This window comes from Scaptodrosophila lebanonensis, unplaced genomic scaffold, assembly GCF_003285725.1.
Source record: "Scaptodrosophila lebanonensis strain 11010-0011.00,11010-0021.00 unplaced genomic scaffold, SlebRS2 tig00001410-arrow-pilon, whole genome shotgun sequence".
NCBI lineage: Eukaryota > Metazoa > Arthropoda > Insecta > Diptera > Drosophilidae > Scaptodrosophila > Scaptodrosophila lebanonensis.
In genome coordinates this window covers 3,753,485-3,771,693 of record NW_022060738.1, presented here as the reverse complement: position 1 = coordinate 3,771,693, position 18,209 = coordinate 3,753,485, and the positions used below count along the sequence as shown (strand labels likewise).

The 18,209-nt window shown below is 41.8% G+C and overlaps 3 protein-coding genes across 3 annotated transcripts; 2 read left to right on the top strand and 1 right to left on the bottom strand.

The window, feature by feature from the left end:
* Positions 1 to 1,087: 1,087 nt before the first annotated feature.
* Positions 1,088 to 2,295, top strand: LOC115630664 (probable DNA replication complex GINS protein PSF2). Its single transcript, XM_030527306.1, has 2 exons — positions 1,088 to 1,683; positions 1,739 to 2,295. The coding sequence occupies exons 1-2, from the start codon at positions 1,439 to 1,441 to the stop codon at positions 2,115 to 2,117; spliced, it is 624 nt and encodes a 207-aa protein (XP_030383166.1). The 5' UTR covers positions 1,088 to 1,438; the 3' UTR covers positions 2,118 to 2,295.
* LOC115630660 (vacuolar protein sorting-associated protein 53 homolog) lies at positions 2,178 to 5,610 on the top strand. Its single transcript, XM_030527302.1, has 5 exons — positions 2,178 to 2,416; positions 2,480 to 2,770; positions 3,014 to 3,229; positions 3,291 to 4,462; positions 4,520 to 5,610. The coding sequence occupies exons 1-5, from the start codon at positions 2,312 to 2,314 to the stop codon at positions 5,451 to 5,453; spliced, it is 2,718 nt and encodes a 905-aa protein (XP_030383162.1). The 5' UTR covers positions 2,178 to 2,311; the 3' UTR covers positions 5,454 to 5,610.
* An 84-nt stretch (positions 5,611 to 5,694) lies between these two features.
* On the bottom strand, positions 5,695 to 17,314 carry LOC115630662 (TNF receptor-associated factor 4). Its single transcript, XM_030527304.1, has 2 exons — positions 16,919 to 17,314; positions 5,695 to 7,453 (listed from the first exon to the last, which is right to left on the bottom strand). The coding sequence occupies exons 1-2, from the start codon at positions 17,177 to 17,179 to the stop codon at positions 6,257 to 6,259; spliced, it is 1,458 nt and encodes a 485-aa protein (XP_030383164.1). The 5' UTR covers positions 17,180 to 17,314; the 3' UTR covers positions 5,695 to 6,256.
* Between the last annotated feature and the right edge of the window lie 895 nt (positions 17,315 to 18,209).

The window sequence follows — 18,209 nt, the reverse complement described above, 5'->3', positions numbered from 1 at the left end:
CGAGCACAGAGCGAATTAAGGAGCTTACAAAAATCGACCGACACATGCTCGACTACTATGGGTGCGAATGACGCGCGCTTGAACATAATGGGCCTTAAAGTGAGTTTTCTATGACAGCGGGACAGAGTTCTGTTCTTTTGCACGTGCTCCCGACCCGTGACATGTGAGCGAGAGGTAATTCAAGACTGGGTTAAGGTCATCGAACGCCGATTGTATAGAAACCCCAAGCATACTTGGAGCTTAGTTTCTAGTATTAACTGGCTTAGCCTGGTTTTATCAGCTTGAATCATTCTCGAAAGCAGCTGAATGCTCCATCGTAAAGAAGTACAGTCGTCAATGTTGGTGGTCCTTAGCCATGTTTACGTTTGCGGAAAATCAATTGTAATTTTGCAGATCTTGAAGATCTAAAGAAATCATTCTGGGGGAAAAAAAAATAAGAATGGTATCATTTGAACATAATGAAAACGTTTTTTAGACATCGGTTTTAATAATGTACCTAGTCGATTATAACTATTTAGTATGGAGCTTTGTGCGTTTGAATAACTTAACCCCAGAGCCTTAACCTTGTGTTGACCTCGATACCAACTTATTTCGTTTGTTTTCATAATGCTGTAAGCCGAAGCATTTCTCACTTGTTTTAGTTGGCAGTTAGTTTAGTCAACAAAGACAACTGATAAGGAGGCGGCACACTGTGCAATATCTGCGCTTTGCTGCGACAAACGCTTTTTAGGCGGGCACCTGATTTGGCTAATTGCACTCAAGTGGCGGAGGGATTAAGGGTTTTATCTTGGCTAGCCCCAAAGACCCAACAACAACATCATTCTAATGCCTGTAAGTACATTTGGTGGGCGATGGGAAAGATTGCAATTGTGCATATCTGTGCAGCGTCTTAGAATTGGAAAGCTTTGTTTTTGCTGAACTTGATTGTTAGATCATGTATAGCATTCACGCGGTTATCACGTCGCTTGGTTTACTTTTTACGTGATTGTGATAGTTGGGACATTTATATTAAGTCAACAGTGAAAACCATTTACCAAAACAAAACAACAGCAAATTAGCGAGTACAGCTTAGTCACATGTAACAAATGCACTTTACAGGTTTTGATGCTGATAACGATAACCCACCAAAGGGTCATCCTTTTATTTTTAGCTGCAGCCGTTCAGTTTAATTACCGCGATTTGACGTAAGCCGTCATTTGCTGAGATTGCAAAAATTCGTATTTGTTGGGCGACTAGAGGTTAGCACTTGGCCGCTCCGTGTTACACTATTGGCTGGGAGCCTGGCTTAGTAACGGTTTTGTTTTGTGCTCGGCGTTGCCATATGACGTTTCGTAGCAGTCGGCTTTTAAAGAGCTTCTTGAGCAGCTGATAGGCTATTTTTGGCGCAAAAAATTGCCAATTTTGTGTTTATGTTTGGATTGCAATTTAGTTGCTCGACATGGATCCCTGTATCATCGAGTTCATTGGAGAGAAGTCTATAATAGGCATCATTCCGAACTTTTCTAACGACCCATTACATTTGATATACGGGACAGTAGGACCGTTTCGGGCTGGCCTGCCCGTGCATGTGCCTCTCTGGTTGGGAATACATCTTCGCAAGCAGCAAAAGTGTCGCATAGTCCCGCCGGAATGGATGGACATGGACGTGCTGGAGGAGATCAAGGAGGAGGAGAAAAAGTCCAAGTGAGTGACAAAACATTAAACCTAGAATCGGGTTATAGCTCGCAGAATTTTGCAGGTTCTTTACAAAGATGCCTAGCGAGCATTATATGGTTGTCGCACAATTAGTTATGAGCACTGCACCGGACGATGTGCCGCGCTGTGAGGAGCTCCGTACCATTATCAAAGATATATTTGACATACGCGAGTCCAAGCTGCGCACCTCCATCGACGCCTTCATAAAGGGTGAAGGAACCTATGCTAAGTTGGACAATCTAACTCTGCTAGAGATTCACAGTGTTCGTCCAATCTTGCCCCATTCGCTGGATCACATTGCACGTTATCAGCGCATGGCGGAGGTGACGCAACGCGACACATCAATTCTTGGCCTCAGCCGGACGACTGGAACAGGAACGGGAACGGGAACGATGAGCAACAGCTCTCTTTACACGCAATGATGCGATTTTTAAATTCATATGTATATTATGTATGTATGTAAGTTGAAATGTATGTTATTATTGTGTTGGCGTCGCGCTGTGAATGGCAACAAAGTGTTAAACAGCTGTTTGTGCGTGACGTCGTCTTGCATTTTGAGTGTACCTTAGGATTATAATAAAAAGTATTAATTGCTAGAAATATTAACGCAATCATCATGAGTGAGGTTGGTGTGGCTTTGGAAGTAGACGGCGCGGCCGATAAAACGCTGGGCAGCAACAAAATACACTTTTCAAAAGAGGTGAAGCAGGTTATCGACAAGGTGAGGGTGGAGTCTTAAATTAAACAATATGCGAGCACTTTTACAGGTAATTATCATTTCTAGGTGCTCAAAACGGATGATCCCATGGATGCGACAGACTTCAACACCGTTGACTACATCAACCAGCTGTTTCCCAATGAGCAATCACTGGTCGGTATCGATGAAACTATTCAGCGGATGCAGTGTGAGGTCTCGCTTATTGATGATAACATACGCGCCGTGGTGCGTGGTCAGACGAATACTGGCCAGGACGGACAGCTAGCCTTGTGTGAGGCGCAGAAGGTCATTAGCTCGCTCTATAGCCACATAATCGATGTGAAGGCGCGTGCCGAACGCACCGAAGAAATGGTCAAGGTATTTATAGTGTAATATAAACATTATATTTATATTTATTTGTAAATGAGAGGCAAAACTTAAAGTTACGAAGACAGTTTCATTTTATGAATATGTAGATGATATAGTTTATGTATATACATACATATGTATGTATATGTCATACATACAAAGCTTGAGCCGCATGTTAGAAGCTTTTAATTGAAAACATCATATGTTTCTCAATTTCTACATAATCCTCTATATGTTATATATATTCATTAGGAAATCACCAGAGACATCAAACAGTTGGACTGTGCCAAGCGTAACCTTACTTCGGCCATAACAACGCTAAATCATCTGCACATGCTAGTTGGTGGCATTGAGAGCTTAAACAAACTAATTGAGCGACGTTCGTATGGCGAGATTCTAAATCCGCTGCAGGCCATTACCGAAGTGAATCAACATTTCCAGCAGTACTCAGACATAGAAGAAATCAAGGTGAATACCTGGTTAAACACCGTGTTCCTTAGATGTAGTAACAATTGCATTCCCTTCACAGAATCTTTCGCAAAGCGTCGACAAAATTCAAGTTACACTCGCGCAACAAATCACGGAGGACTTCAAAGAAGCCTTTGCCGCGAAGCCTTCTGCCCAACATCATCGGTTAGGACTAAACCAACTATCCGATGCCTGCAAGGTTATGTCAGTGCTGGATCCAAAAGTCAAAAAAGATCTTCTCAAGTGGTTCATAGCTCAACAATTAGAGGAGTATATGCATCTGTTTCACGAAAACCAGGACATTGCCTGGTTGGATAAAATTGATAAAAGATACGCTTGGCTTAAACGCCATTTACTCGACTTCGAAGACAAATACGGAGCCGTGTTTCCACTAGATTGGGAGGTTTCCGAGCGCATAACAGTGGAGTTTTGTCGGCAGACACGTGAACAGCTGGCAAAGATCATGGCCAAGCGGACTAATGAGATAGATGTACGCCTGCTGCTATTTGCCATCAACAAGACGCAAGCATTTGAGCAGCTACTTTCCAAGCGCTTCACTGGCGTCACTCTTGGCGGAACGGTCGCTGAGCAAACACGTGTGCTCACAGACCTGAATATCGCGGATGCGAATGCGGCACCTGGCATTGTCATCTTTCATGACCAAATCGGCCAGTGCTTCAAGGTTCACTTGGACATTTACATACGTAGCATTGATCGCAATTTGTCCGAGCTGATGGAGAAGTTTGTCGAAATGTCCAAGGAGCCGTATAAGTTTGCTGAGGCCAAGACCACTGTCTACCCGAGCTCGGGCGATCTGTTCGTCTTTTACAAAAAATGTATGGTGCAATGCAATCAGTTAAGCAATGAACAGCCCATGTACGATCTGGCCTTGGTCTTCAAGAAGTATCTGCGCGAGTATGCCTCCAAAGTGCTGGAAGGCAGCACTCCCAAGCTAATTACCCCAACTACTTCCATAGGCAAGAGCGTTTCATTACTGACGCGCGACATGCAAAATTTATCGACGGCCGCTGGACAAGTGTTCCACAATTTTCTCAAGGAGGGCGACATCCAGCGTTTCGGTCGAGATGACTTGGTGCGCATCTGCTGTGTACTGACCACCGCCGAGTATTGTCTGGAGACTGTGCAACAGCTTGAGGACAAGCTAAAGGAGAAGGTCACTTCTGCGTATGTAAATAAAATTGATATGTCCGAGGAGAAGGATGTGTTTCATCGGTGAGAAAACTAATGAATACTATATGTATTCTTCATTGCTAACATTTTTATTTCCAGTATCATATCCAACTGCATTCAACTGCTTGTTCAAGATCTAGAAGCAGGCTGCGAACCGTCTTTGCAAGCCATGGCAAAGGTGCAGTGGCAGCAAATCAGCAATGTGGGTGACCAGAGTGCGTTCATCAGCAATATTTGCTCCAATTTCAAACAGACAGTGCCTATAATACGAGACACTTTGGCCTCCTCTCGAAAATATTTCACACAATTCTGCCACAAGTTTGTGGCTGCCTTTATTCCAAAGTTCATCAACGTATTGTACAAATGCAAGCTCACGCTGTCGGATGGATCCAACAATGTGCTGGGCTGTGAGCAGCTGCTTCTCGACACGCACTCACTGAAAACGGCCCTCTTAGATTTGCCCTCGGTGGGCTCGAGTGTTAATCGCAAGGCACCCACCAGTTACACCAAAGTGGTGGTCAAGGACATGACGCGTGCCGAGATGATCATTAAGGTCGTAATGACGCCCGTTCAACCGCCAGCCCACTTTACACAGCAGGTCCTGAAACTACTGCCCGATATTACCATAGCGGAATATCAAAAGATTCTGGACATGAAGGCGGTTAAGCGTGTGGATCAATTGCAACTAATCGATTTGTTTAAGCACACAGCTTCGGCGGCAGCAGTTAGCGGACTCATGGAGGTAACTCGCGAAGAAAGCGACGCACCAGCAGCGTCCATACAAGTGATACCTGATGTTCAAATTGCCAACATCGAAGCCGACACTTCCAACAGCAATAGCCTAGCCACGGGAGCAGCAGGAGAGTCGACAACACCAGCGACGCCGGTAACGGCAGCAGCCACGTCGACACCCAAACGCGCTTTCATTTTTAGTGTGGGAAGCTTTACGGGTAGCGCGGACAAGAACGCTGATGGCAGCTCACAGACAGGCATACGCAAACTGGAGAGTCTGTTAAAGAAGCGCTTCCCCTAGTCACTGAATCCGCAAAATTACTTACAACATTCCTTTACTTAAGCATTATAGCATTAAAAATACAATTGTATTAATTTTTATGGAGTACTTCATTCTAATGTAGACGTAGACATATGATTGACTTCTTACCGTCTGAATACAAACTTATGTGACTATATTGAAAGTGCGATATATGTGTGTTTGCGTATATAATGTTACTAATGACTAATGCCTTGGCGCTTAAGGCTGCTTCTGCTTCTGCTGCTACGAGCTTATGAATTTATGTATTGATGTCTCTAGAGCTATGATTTGTTTTCTATATACATGCAACTTACGAGCGACTACTAAACAACTACCAGAGTTTTATCTCTAAACCTAAACACATTAACATTTGAAGATCTTTTGAAAGTTTTCGCATTGCGCGCAAAAAGTACAAATTTTTTAAACAAAAGACTTAAGACACGAACTACCATAAGGCAAAAATATAAGTATGTATGTAGGTATTATCCACTATATACTATATGGTAGGTATGAATATATGGATTCTTGCTTTGGTTTAATTCCAGCACTAATAACATAAACTGATATATGACTACAAACGTGGATGTGGGCGATGACCTGGGCAATTGGCATTCGGAGCAAGTTAGTTCTCTGGGACTAACGATGCCCGAAGCTACCGAAGCTGCAGCGTCCAAAACACTTCTTATACGAGTATGTACACGCTACGATTTACTCGTAAATTTAAATACACAGTATTTACATAAGTCGAGTAAATGTCTAAGACTATGCTTACTTATACATACATATGTACATATAGCTTAACCCTAGACTGCCACAGTTTTGCTGGGATCCACCTTGACGCGCAGAAAGACTGTGTCTTCTTTGATAAAGGGGCGACGATGTAGTAGCTCGTGTGAAATAAACCGGGGAAACCCGAAGCCGAGCTGATCCGGTTCATTCGATGGGCGTTGGAAGTTCTCCCAGGTGGGGTCGGGCACAAATGACTCGGCCACGCCGCCCTGTCCGCTCTGTGCGCCTTGCTCGAACAGCGTGAAGGTGATGGAGTGCGAGAAGGGCCACTTCAAGAGTGCATCGTATTCTCCTGGCAGCACTTTGATGTATACCGAGACGTGTGTGTTCTCACCCGGTCCATTGCCATTGAGAAACATGGAGGCCTGCAGCTTGTATCCGTACTGCGAAGTATAGAAAGGCGGAGAGACCAACTCCAATCCGTCCTTGCCGCGTGCCTCCGACATTTTGGCCGACCAGTCTGTAATCTTCCAGAGTAGAGTGCCAGTATAGTTGATCGATAGCTTGGACACGGCCGACTTCAGCATTTGTATTTGCTGGCCCTGTCGCGTGGACAGCGACACCATTAGCGATAGATGTGCGGCTGCATTCGCCTCCAAATGGGCGTCCAGCAAATGGCGCGGCCCCTTGAAACGACAGCCAGCCTCCTTGAATGAGCAGGCCACGGCAAGCGATTTGCAGTCATCGCGTAAATGCGCGTCCATGTCGGCACGTGCTATCGGCCCAACATCGCAGCGTTGCGGGCACACAATGGGCGCCCTGGGACACTGGGCCACATGGAGCGGCAAAGTGTCGGCTGAGAACTCGCGCTGACAGTGCAGACAACGGCGGAGTCGCTTCACGCAATCCTTCGACTTGTGCAGCGTCATGCGACCACGGAGTACGCGCTGTCCGCACTTTGCCTCGCAATAGATGGGCTCCTGGCCACAGGTGCCGTTGTGCTCCTCCAGGCCAGCGCCAGAGAACTCGCTCTGGCAGAATTCGCATTTGGTGCGCCGCATGGTGCATGTGTACTGTAGATGATCGGTCATCATTATGCGTGGAATCTGGGCGCCGCATTTATTGGGACACTGGGTGGCATCGTGCTTGCAAGTATTGAGGTGGGCCTTTAGCTTGCGCAGCTCATCGGACCACTTGCATCCCTGCTTGTGGTGTATACAAAAGACCAGGGAGCCCATAATGGCTTGCTTCGGATCGGGACCGGGATAGATCTGTAATGGAAGCGAGATGAAGAAATGCGGGATTAGTGAAAATTATTCATTAAAAATGTCCTTAGAAAAGCTAAATAATATGCGTATGTTCTTTTCGATTTGTACTTTGCTTTTTGCTTTCTTGATTCCTTGCCAAAAACCCATTAGAGTGCGTGCGCTCTACTGTTGAGCCTGCGTAAATGAGCAGCTCATTTATAGGCACTTGTTCTGCCGATAAGCGTTTCAGCCTAACTGCCTTAACTGTTTTATCTGCTGCTTATCTGCTGGTTAACCCTCTTTCTATTGTCTGTGCTGGGTCTTCATTGTTCATTTTTCTAGTTCCTTTGGGTTACCTGCCTGCTTGCCTAGGCCGTCAACATTTCACACACGACTGGTCATGTTCTTAGACACACCCTGGGCAAAGACTTCCTGTCTTAGATGCAGGCCATGCTTCACTGCATTTTGCCTATAAAAAATAAGAAGAAAACTGCAGCTCCAACTTGTGACACACCCGCTACCAACTGACTGACTGAATGACTGACTGGTTGACTCTCCGTTCCCCTGCATTTCTGTATTCATTATTTTGCACTCGGGTGCACTTCATTTCTTTGCCCCTTTTGTGCTTTTAATTGCAGCTCTTGTTGGCTCTTGGGGCGGCGACATACTGAGTGCAGCTTCACATCCGGTAGATTAAAATAATAAATTGCGTTTCGAGTGCGAAAATATTTATGGGTCGCATGCCTCGTAATATAGTAGGTCGAACACCTACTATCTACAGGCATATTGCGTGTACACTTAGAAAAAATTAAGAATTTTTTAAAATATTTAATTACTAATTTATAGACCAATTTAGGCACGCTGTGTTCTATCTGAAAAAGTGTTATTGTTACACGAAAACTTAACATTTTTAATAAGGGTATATTGTTTTTGTTTAGTAAGGTGTAGAAAACAGAATGGAATACTCATACAACAAATACTTGGATTTTTGCTGAGTGTATGTAAAGAGTATGTACGTATGTGTTAAGCAATATCTAATTACGCACAGCTATGCATAAACATATAAAATACTCATAAATGGCACACCCTCATATATTTCATTTGTATTTTTCATAAAAATTACAAAATCTATTGAATATGCGAGGGCTATTTCACATACACATATGTATGTACATATGTCTATACGAGTAGATTGATATGTGTGTGAGTGTGTCGCCCCCAACCCTAGTGAGCCCGTCTCGACATTTCCGGTTGACTCTTTTAATTGACCTTATCTGCAGTTGCTTCTTAACTGTCGCTTGCCTGCCGCTGCCGCTGCCGCTGCCTTCCTGGAGCTACAGAGCGTGGCTTGGGTTTTGATAAATGAACATGTCGCTTTGGGTACCGATGATGCCTTCGTTCTGACTCCCAGACAACTGGTGGAAATGAAATAAAACGAAGATACAACTATAATAAGCAATTAACACATGCCTCATGTGTGCTTTTACGAGTACGTTTTCGGTTCTGTCTGTGCGTATGAATGAAGTGCAAATGGGCGTAGAGCTCGAATATAAACGAATAAAAGCTAAAAGCCTTAACCAAAATTTGAAGATATCATTTCTGTAGAACTGCCTTTGGGGCTCGTTGGTAATTTAATTTAACAAGAAAAACAAGTTATGCTCTTTTATGTCAACCTAAAATGACAAAATGCCACGCATTTTGAACTGTTTGCGGCAATTTGAACTCCACGGCTGCCGCCGCCTTTAAGGTCCACAGCCATGCACCAGTCTAAGACTAATTAGCAGTTAAGCACCAGCACTGGCCCCCAAGCCAACCAATTTAGAGTAAACTTGAACTTGCAGAGTACAGACGATTGTAATTGCCTGAGAATATTGTCCGCAGCGTCTAATGGTCTGCCGAATGATTCCATATGAGTTTTGTTGTTTGTGTTTCAGGAAGGAAAGTGCAGCATTCACATTTCATCATCAGCATAAACAAATAATGAAATGTTTACACAAATATTATTTCCACTGATGTTTTAATAAAGAGAAAGAAAAAGATATGAGCCGAATGTCAGGAAAGACAAAGATCAAAAGCTGGAGCCTGCATGCCAGCTATCTGCTTGTTTGTTAAAACCGAAGATTCCTTCCCCACTTGTTGTTTACAAGGAAATCAAACAATTATGGAGCCCAAAACATAACACATGTGGACTGAACAGATAGAAAAAAGAACATAGAGACCTTCGCGGACCTTCATTTGAAATGTTGACTTTTTAGTGGCAATTATTTGCCGCCTTTTCGACGTTAATTTGCTTTGACTTCCAGCTCCGTTTTTATCTCCCCTACTCCCCTCAGCAGACCACACGCGCTATTATATAATTATTTATACACTGTGGTGGAAACTTTTGCTTTTTGCCAAGTGCTTTGAAGTAACTGCAGGAAATGATGTTGTTAGTGGGAAGCAAAGCTAGCTTTTGGTGAAAGTAATGTGGATTTTAACTCCAGGGTGGTTCGAATTGGTCCGGTCGGTAAGCCAGAAATTAGAAGGCACATTTTAGATGCGCATGGCCCATTATTGGATTATCGCAACAGAAATCTAAACCTTATAATCTATATCGCGTACAGAGGCATGCAGGTACATATGTACATATCTACAAATTATGACGAATCGGCATCTGAATGAAACAAATCAAATCAAGCGTGTGTGTGTGTATGGCGCGAAAGCGTAGCTAAAACTTCAAATATCCAGAGATTGCAATTAAGAATTTACTCAAATCGAAATCAATCTAAGAGTTGGGCAACCACATGGCGCCCAGTGGAGTCGGGACCGACGCAAAGATAGCAAATGAGTATTGCTAGTGGTGGTGGTATTTGTAGCCAAACGACAACGCATTGGATTTTTTAATGGCCGCTACCAACAACTGCCACTTTGCTGTACAAGAACAAAAATAACTATAATGATAGCAACAACAACTGCAACGACAGATCATAAAAATTGAGTTAGAAAAAGTGGAGAAGAGGAGGAAAACATTTTTATAATTTTACGCATAAAAATCATTCGATTTTCCGTAAAGGAACGAAATGTAGCTTGGCATGGGTCTCGGTGCCGTCGACACTTCTACAGTCCCAATAATAAAGTTCAAGGCATCCATAGATGTTACCCCAACTCCAAACAACTATGCACATGTGCTTGATTTATTTTTAAGGCTTTTATGGCATGCCTGCATGCTTTTGGAGCTGTTGGGTGGGGAGTTCGGAATGGCATGTGGTCTGTAGTTTTGTTTCTGTTTCAATCAGCCGGGCCGATCGAAAACACCAACGCATTGTTTATTATTGTGTTGAAAGTTTTGGGAAGCACTTATTTGAAATTTGTATACTATACTTTATTAATAGACATTGGTAGCTAACAACTTTACAATGTCATGGCTTCTGTTTTCACTCATGCTGAGATAAATATTTCCTTGAAGATGAACATAATTTTCTATCGATTGTGTTGTACATTTTGTCAAGTGCATAAATTCATACTTACTTGTATATACATAGTATGAATATATAGTACATACATATACCCATGACTACTACTTTATACTATTCAAATAGCTACTGAAACAGATTTCATATTTTATGAGTAGTGTTGGATTGAACTCTGCTTTGTTTTAAAAAGTTTTAAAAAGTGATCTTTTGTCTGTGTCGAAGCTACTCACGTATACTACTTCAAGCCACTTTGGTAACACTTTTCATTGAAAGGAGTACTAATATTTATATTACATAAAAAGAAATAAATTATGTTTAATAATTGTGAATTACAAAATGAAGAGTTCAATATATTCTGCTGAATTAACAAATCTTAGGCTCTATAGGTCTGAAGCTTGCCTGCCAATACGCTCATCATGAAGCCTGCCTTAAAAGGTCATCAAATTCGACCTGCTAGGCTCGTTACGTTCGGGCTCAATGGACCACTTAGCATCTACATGCACACTTCCGCCTAGGCTGTTTAACAAATGCTCTTTTACCAAATCATGTACGTGTATGTTGACGTTCATTTGTCCGGCAGACAATGACACCGCACGCTGTCAGTCGGCAGAGTATAACTTATAAATAGCTGAGCACAAAAAATGGAGTGAACAAACCAGCGAACAAACCAGCGAACAAACCAAACAAACCAAACTTGGCATGGGTCTGGGCTCGGCACTGAGTTGTGCTGTTGTTCTCTCTCCCTCCCTTTTATTTGCTTATTTATATACTTTATTATATTTTTTGGTACGTGAGCATTGCACTTTGCGTTAGCTGGTTGTGTTTGCCTAAACAATTTTTGTGAGACCGTTAATCAACAATTATAAACTGCATTATAAGCTCAATGAAAACTGCGCTAAATGCTGTGACATATTTACAAACATCCACATGAAGTATGTATGTATGAATACATATATGTACATATGTATTTATGTATTAAATGTGTGTATGGTCGAAAGTTAGCTATCTGGAAATTTAATTAGAGCGTTTTTGGTTTTTGGCTGCGTGTTGTTTGCCCGATCGCAAAACTTCCCACGTTTGCAGCTAACAACAGGTTCCAGTTGTTTGTTTTGACGATTAATGCGACGCCCACTTGCCAGCTGACCCACAAAATGGTAAAACCCAAGTACAACCAGACAAAGAAAATACAAAACAAATTGCATCTACAATGGTTAGACGAGCGCTGAAAGTGCTGGGCTGGCAAATTTCTGTAGTTTGAAGGAACAGCTGATGTGCAGTTTTGTGAATTTCACAAGGAAATGCAACGTTGGCTGTAATTTCAGTGACGACAACAACAAATGAGCGAGCAAGCTAAGTCAGTTGCTGAATGGAAGCAGCAGCAGCAGCAGCAACAACAAATGAAAACAAAACATGGCCAAACGTGTTTCTCAGCCGCGCCAGCTGATTTTTTCATTATGTTTTTTGAGCAGGTAACAGAAAACAACAACAAGAACAGCGACAGCGACAACAGGTAAGCCAACTCTGCACCTGCACACACACACACACACATACTATCCACAGCTTACACATACAGACACTCATACAAGTTACAAACATTTTTTGTAATTGTAGCCGTTGCTGTCCATTTTGCATAGGTTTTTGCGCTTGAATGGCATTGCTGAATTATGAGTGTTCGGCAAAATGCACGTCTGTCGTTGTTCTACATCTACTGCATGCTAGCTGCAGTGTTGCCATACTTCACAACAGAAGCTGCAGAGGCGTCATTGCCACATCTGATTTGGAGTTGCAGCATCGTGTATCTAAATTTCAAACTGTGCCGTTGTATGTTGCAATTTTGTTTGTTGTTGCTGTTGCTGCTGTTATTGTTGTTGCTTATCTGTGAAGTACAACAACAAGCAGGTGAACTTTGCTGCATTGTGTTTTCTTTTTTTTTTGTATTGGCTGTCCGTCTGCTTTTTTTTTTTTGGGGTAGCAGCTGCTCGACTGCTTAACTGTTTTTGTGATACGAAAATTGTAGTTTTTAACTGCGGGCTTGGCCTTTATATGCACGAGTCTATGTATGTGTGTGCAGCAGCTGCCCCTGACGAGCTATGTAGCTGGCTGATGCCCGCTGCTCCTTCCTAACATGACGTCGCAGGTTTGCAGACAACTGACAGGAAGCGCTGGCCCTGTAGTTGATTGCATAGGTATTACTTATGGTATAAAAATGTTGCTAAATTCTGGCTAGGGCCAATACCTTACAAAGCATTTCTTATATTTTTTCGTTCTTGGCAAGGTCTCCGAGGTGAAAACAGTTGACTCAGCGAACGGCCATTTCTTTAAGCTTCAACATTGAAAAAAAAGAAAAACAACAGTCAAATGTGTCGTTAACACCAACCCGCTAAGTGCAGACAGTGGGCTAACTAAGTGATAAGCCGGAGGGGGGATGTGTGATGGGCCGGGGCAAATTAACAATGCTTTGGCAGAAACCAACGGTCACAAGATACATTCAAAGACAGGCGCTAATTGAAGGCAGAAATTGTAGCACGTACCTAGTAGTAGGCCGGAGTGTGTGGGAAAAAGTGTAAGCGCAGACATTGAAATAGTTTAAAACGTGGAGAGGTTATCGACGGCGGTAAGGCAAGGGAAGGTAAGGGCAATGCCCAGCAGAGTGGCGCTGTCTCGCGTGACAAACGCCACAGTATTCAATAAGTGTCAATGATAAAACAAATACGAGTACAAGAGCGGGAAGCTATCTCACTCCAATATGAGTTTCAGCTTTGAGTTTCCGTATAACCGATTATATGCAGATCGATTTTTAAAGAATAATTCCAGAATTCAAAGCACTCTATCTATTGTACTTAAAATATTTCCAACAATTACAAGAGTTATTAGAAATCACCAACTAAAGAAAGAAAACTTGCGCTTTTTCTGAAAATGAATGAAACATTTTTTTTTTTACTTTAGCTCTTCCATTGAAATTTCTATCAAAGGTTAATTGAATCAAAATCTATTGGTAAACATGTTTTTAAGTCATACGTTGTGTGCCTACCGATTCCTAAAATATTAATTTTACTTTTACATATTTTCAAGACACAGTCGTTCGCCCACATTGGAATGCACTTTCCTTTCTCTAGAAGCAATTCGTTGTAAAAAGGGAAAAATGTTTCTATAATATAGTTGCGATTGTCGCGTCACCGGAAATTGTCAGCAGTAGCTATCGTGGCACATTTCAAATCGGCCCACAGATAGGATCAGGGACTTCTCATTCCAAATGCACAGCGAACTTTGTCACACTGTGCGTGCGTGAGCATTTAACAGTTACCCGAGTACGAGCTATTTGTATTCACGTGGAATATGCCTGGCATGCACAACCGGCAGACGCCCCCGTCGGCATCGGCCATGTGCAAAGTGCTTGGCAAGTTGGCCACAACTGGTTTACCTTTGACCAAGGATGTCTGTACTTCGGGCCACTGTCGCCGTCGCCGTCCCAGTCTCAGTGGCAGGCAAAGCTGCTGGACAACTTTTCCAATTGCAAACTCTGATTTCTGCTTAGCCGCTGGGAGGTGTAGTGGCCGCTAACGGATTGCTTCGTTAGTCGCAGCAACAACAACAAACTTGTTTTCGTGCATATGACAAAAAAAAAGTTGGCCGTCTTTTTGTGACTTACATAAGCGCATTTTTCTAATGGTTGCAGCAGGCGGCTTGGCAGACGCCTTTCAACTTTGCCATTTTTATTCGCTAGATGCGCACCGCGTGGTCGGTATAGTTTTTGCTCACGATTTCGATTCCAACCATTGTGCAGGCAAGTGCAACACGTTGGAAGTGGCTTGCGGCGGTTTGTGGCACGTTTTGCGCCACTTAGATGCTGCTGATGACTATGGCGCTAGAGCTTTAGGTGTGGCTGCCACATATGAATATGAATACCCCCACTCGGACCCAACTATAGTATGTGTATGTATAGAAAATCGAGCTCACTGCTAAATAGTACAATGGATTGTGAAATGTATTTGAAAACAAGTTTTTGTGTTCGTTACGCCTGCAGCAAACAAATAAATTCGATGCTACGTCTTGCTGCCTAATTTCGCATCGTTTCCCATTTGATTTCTGCAAACTCAAATGTATAAATTAAAAAGGCGCATATTTTAAATGATTATCATCCGTTAAAAAGTACTGCAAGTTGTTTGGCAATAAGAAAAGAATAAACAAAAAACTGTATAAGCGTGTGAAATGTCCGGTCTATTGTTTGCTAATTTCATTTCATTTCTAAACAATGTTTTACATGTATTGATGAATTTTTTGCTGCTTTCATTTTTGCATTCATGTTATTCTATTAAAAAATAACAAATATGAAAATAAGGCGGTTGAAAATATATTGAAATTTAAGCATTTTAGTAACTAAACTCGAAACATTTATCAGCAAAATTTAAAACATCAATTTAAAAACTCAAATAAACTGCTAACTGTTCATATACAATATAATTTGGCGAATGCGAAAGTTAAATACAACAAAAAGTGGATTATTGGTTTTGAAAAAGTTATACCAACTTGTTAATATCTTTCGTTAAGGTTTACTGATTTTAATTTCTATTTTGTTTTTAAGAAATGGAATTATTCAGCAATTTCCTAATTTTCAAATAACGACATCAGTAGTAAATTTTTTAACTTCAATTTAAATTTGGATCAAAAAACTTAAGAAATTCAATTCACTGTCGTATTGTAAAATGGAATTGTGAAATACATACTTATATTGAACATAAAAAAAAACCATATTTTAAATTGTGGTTGTTAGAAAGAAAATAAAAAGTTAACTAAAAATATTTATAACTACGGCTATTAACAGATATGTACTCGTGATTTGGATAATGTTATAATTTACTCATTATAACAGACATCTGGTGAGTTGAACGCGACAAATTAATACCATATCGTTCAAATTTTCCCTTCCAACTACCAAGTATTGCTTGCTAGTCGCCGAACCCTTTGCTTGTGACCCTGTCTGCAGTGCCTTTCCTGCCTCCCTGCCTCCCTGCCTGCTACTGGGCCCATGTGTTTGGTTGGTTAGTTCTGGCTTGGCACGTTGTACACATGTGTCGCGCGGTCTTTGTCCGTCCCCTATACTTCCCCGATTCGACGCACATTGCTCGAACTTCTTGCCAGATCGGCAGCGTCGCTGGAGCGGTGCTATTCAAGCGTGGCGACATCCTGTTTGCTTTGGATTTTTAATGTCTATCTTTTCCGTTTGTTCGGCCACATGTGTGTGCGTGTGTGGGGTTATCAATTAGATTTTTTCCGCATTTTAATGTGGCGCAAATTTTCACATACGCATTTATGCGAGCGGCTTTTTGATAAAGTACCTGGCAAATTACTTTTAACTTGGCCATCATAAACAAATGTACTTAGACGGTTGAAATTAAAGCACGATTTCAATTTTTTAATGACTTGTTTTGAAAATTGTGAAAAAATTGTATTTATTTGCTTTCAACGGCAGTCAATAATAACAAATAAAGGCAAATATAACACATATACAAGTATCATATATGGTATAGTAAAGAGAGTTTTTTCCCTATCTAGGTAGGAAATCGTCAAAGAGATAGCAAACTCAAAGTCTCTATTTTACTTTCCCAGCGCATAGTTGTTGCTGTTGTTGTTTGCCACCAAGTGTTGGCTTCAATATTTTGATAGGCATTTATGCTATTTGCTTAACAAAATTGATTGATTGATAATGATAAGTGGTGGTGGATTTAAGTGCAACAGAGCGGAGTTGTGCAAGGCTTGGGCATTTGATAGGCTGCATATGACTGAGGGCAGCAGAAGCAGTCCCCAACAACAGCAACAACAACCGCACATTTAAATGGGTCAATGAGCTTTATCAAAACACACACATATTATGTATGTGTAAGTATATATGTACATATGCCCGGCAATCAAAAGATAAGAGCCTAACAATCAGAATTTGTGCGCATCTGTAAATTCTTTTGTAGCCTTGCTGTTTGTGCAGCTGTGATGATTCTTTTTATTAAGTATTTTAGACAAACAGGAAGCTAAGGACACTTACAATCTGTTCCAGTTCCGTTATGGGCATATTGTTGTTATTGCCAGGTGTAGGCGAACTATTCGATGCGGCCGATGAATGCGAAGAGGAGACTGTCGATGAGGAAGAACGCGAAGTAGCGCAGTTGTTGTGCGTCTTGTTGCGGGGCGGAGTGGGCGGCGGTACGGGATTGGCGAGTGTGGAGCAATCCTTGGAATTGCGATTGGGTGAGAGGCGTGAAGGAAAACTCAAGGTTTTCGTCCACTGAGCCAAACTGCGCACCATCTTTGCTTCTCGTTATACGTCTTTGGCTTCGCGAAAGTTCAGCTTACAACTAATCCACAATTGTATCAAAAATGTACGAGTATTCACAAACACACACTTTATATTTTCGATTGTCTCGATGAAAGTAGTTTTAATTTGGAACTCTTGTTACGCACTCATCATAGGTTTACGGATATTAGTTTTATTTTCGCTAAGCAACCGTTTAATTTTTGCTTTTTATTGTTTTCTCACTGCCGAAGAATTTCACAAGATTTTGTCCTATTTCAAAACATGACTCAAAACTTTACGCACGCGCGTTTCGCTTTTATCTCAGAGTAGATTAGATCCGTCAAAACGAACTGTTTGCGTCGCTCGCTCGTAAGCAACTAAAATGACGCAGTCGCTGGTCGCAGCAACCAAGCGCAAGAGAGGCCCGTAAGCACACACACAACTACGCAGCCAAACTCACACTCATCGCCTTGAAGCTGGTTGTGCAAGTGAGCGCGATGTATAAAATTATTACTGCATTGCACTTTAGAGTGAGACCGCAACAGCCAGCCAGGCTATGGCCTGTGTGGGTATGTATTTGTGTGTGTGTGTCGATTTCAACATTGTGGTTGAAATTGAATGAAAAATATAGCAATCAATGTTTTGGTTGAAAGAGCTTCACAGGCCATTGAAAGAAGAGATGTTCGCAATGCAGTCGCAAAATCAGAATATTCGATGAAAACAAGCTCCCTAAAATATAAATTATCGATACAGCAAAGTCTGAAAGTTATATTTTTTATTTTTATTATATTAAACTTGTTACCACCTTGTTATGTTATACAGGATTCCGAAATGTTTTCCTAGCCACATATTAACTAGAGTTGAAGTAATGTTATACCACATTTTTCTACAATTTTTGAAATAATGACTAAGCAACCCTTCAGGCTCTGGAGTTGTCAACTCCACCCTTGACACTTTCCGCACAATTTGGCAACAGGACACTGGGTCCTGCGGAAATAATAATTGCTATATTTACGCCAAACACAAAACGTCAAACATGGTC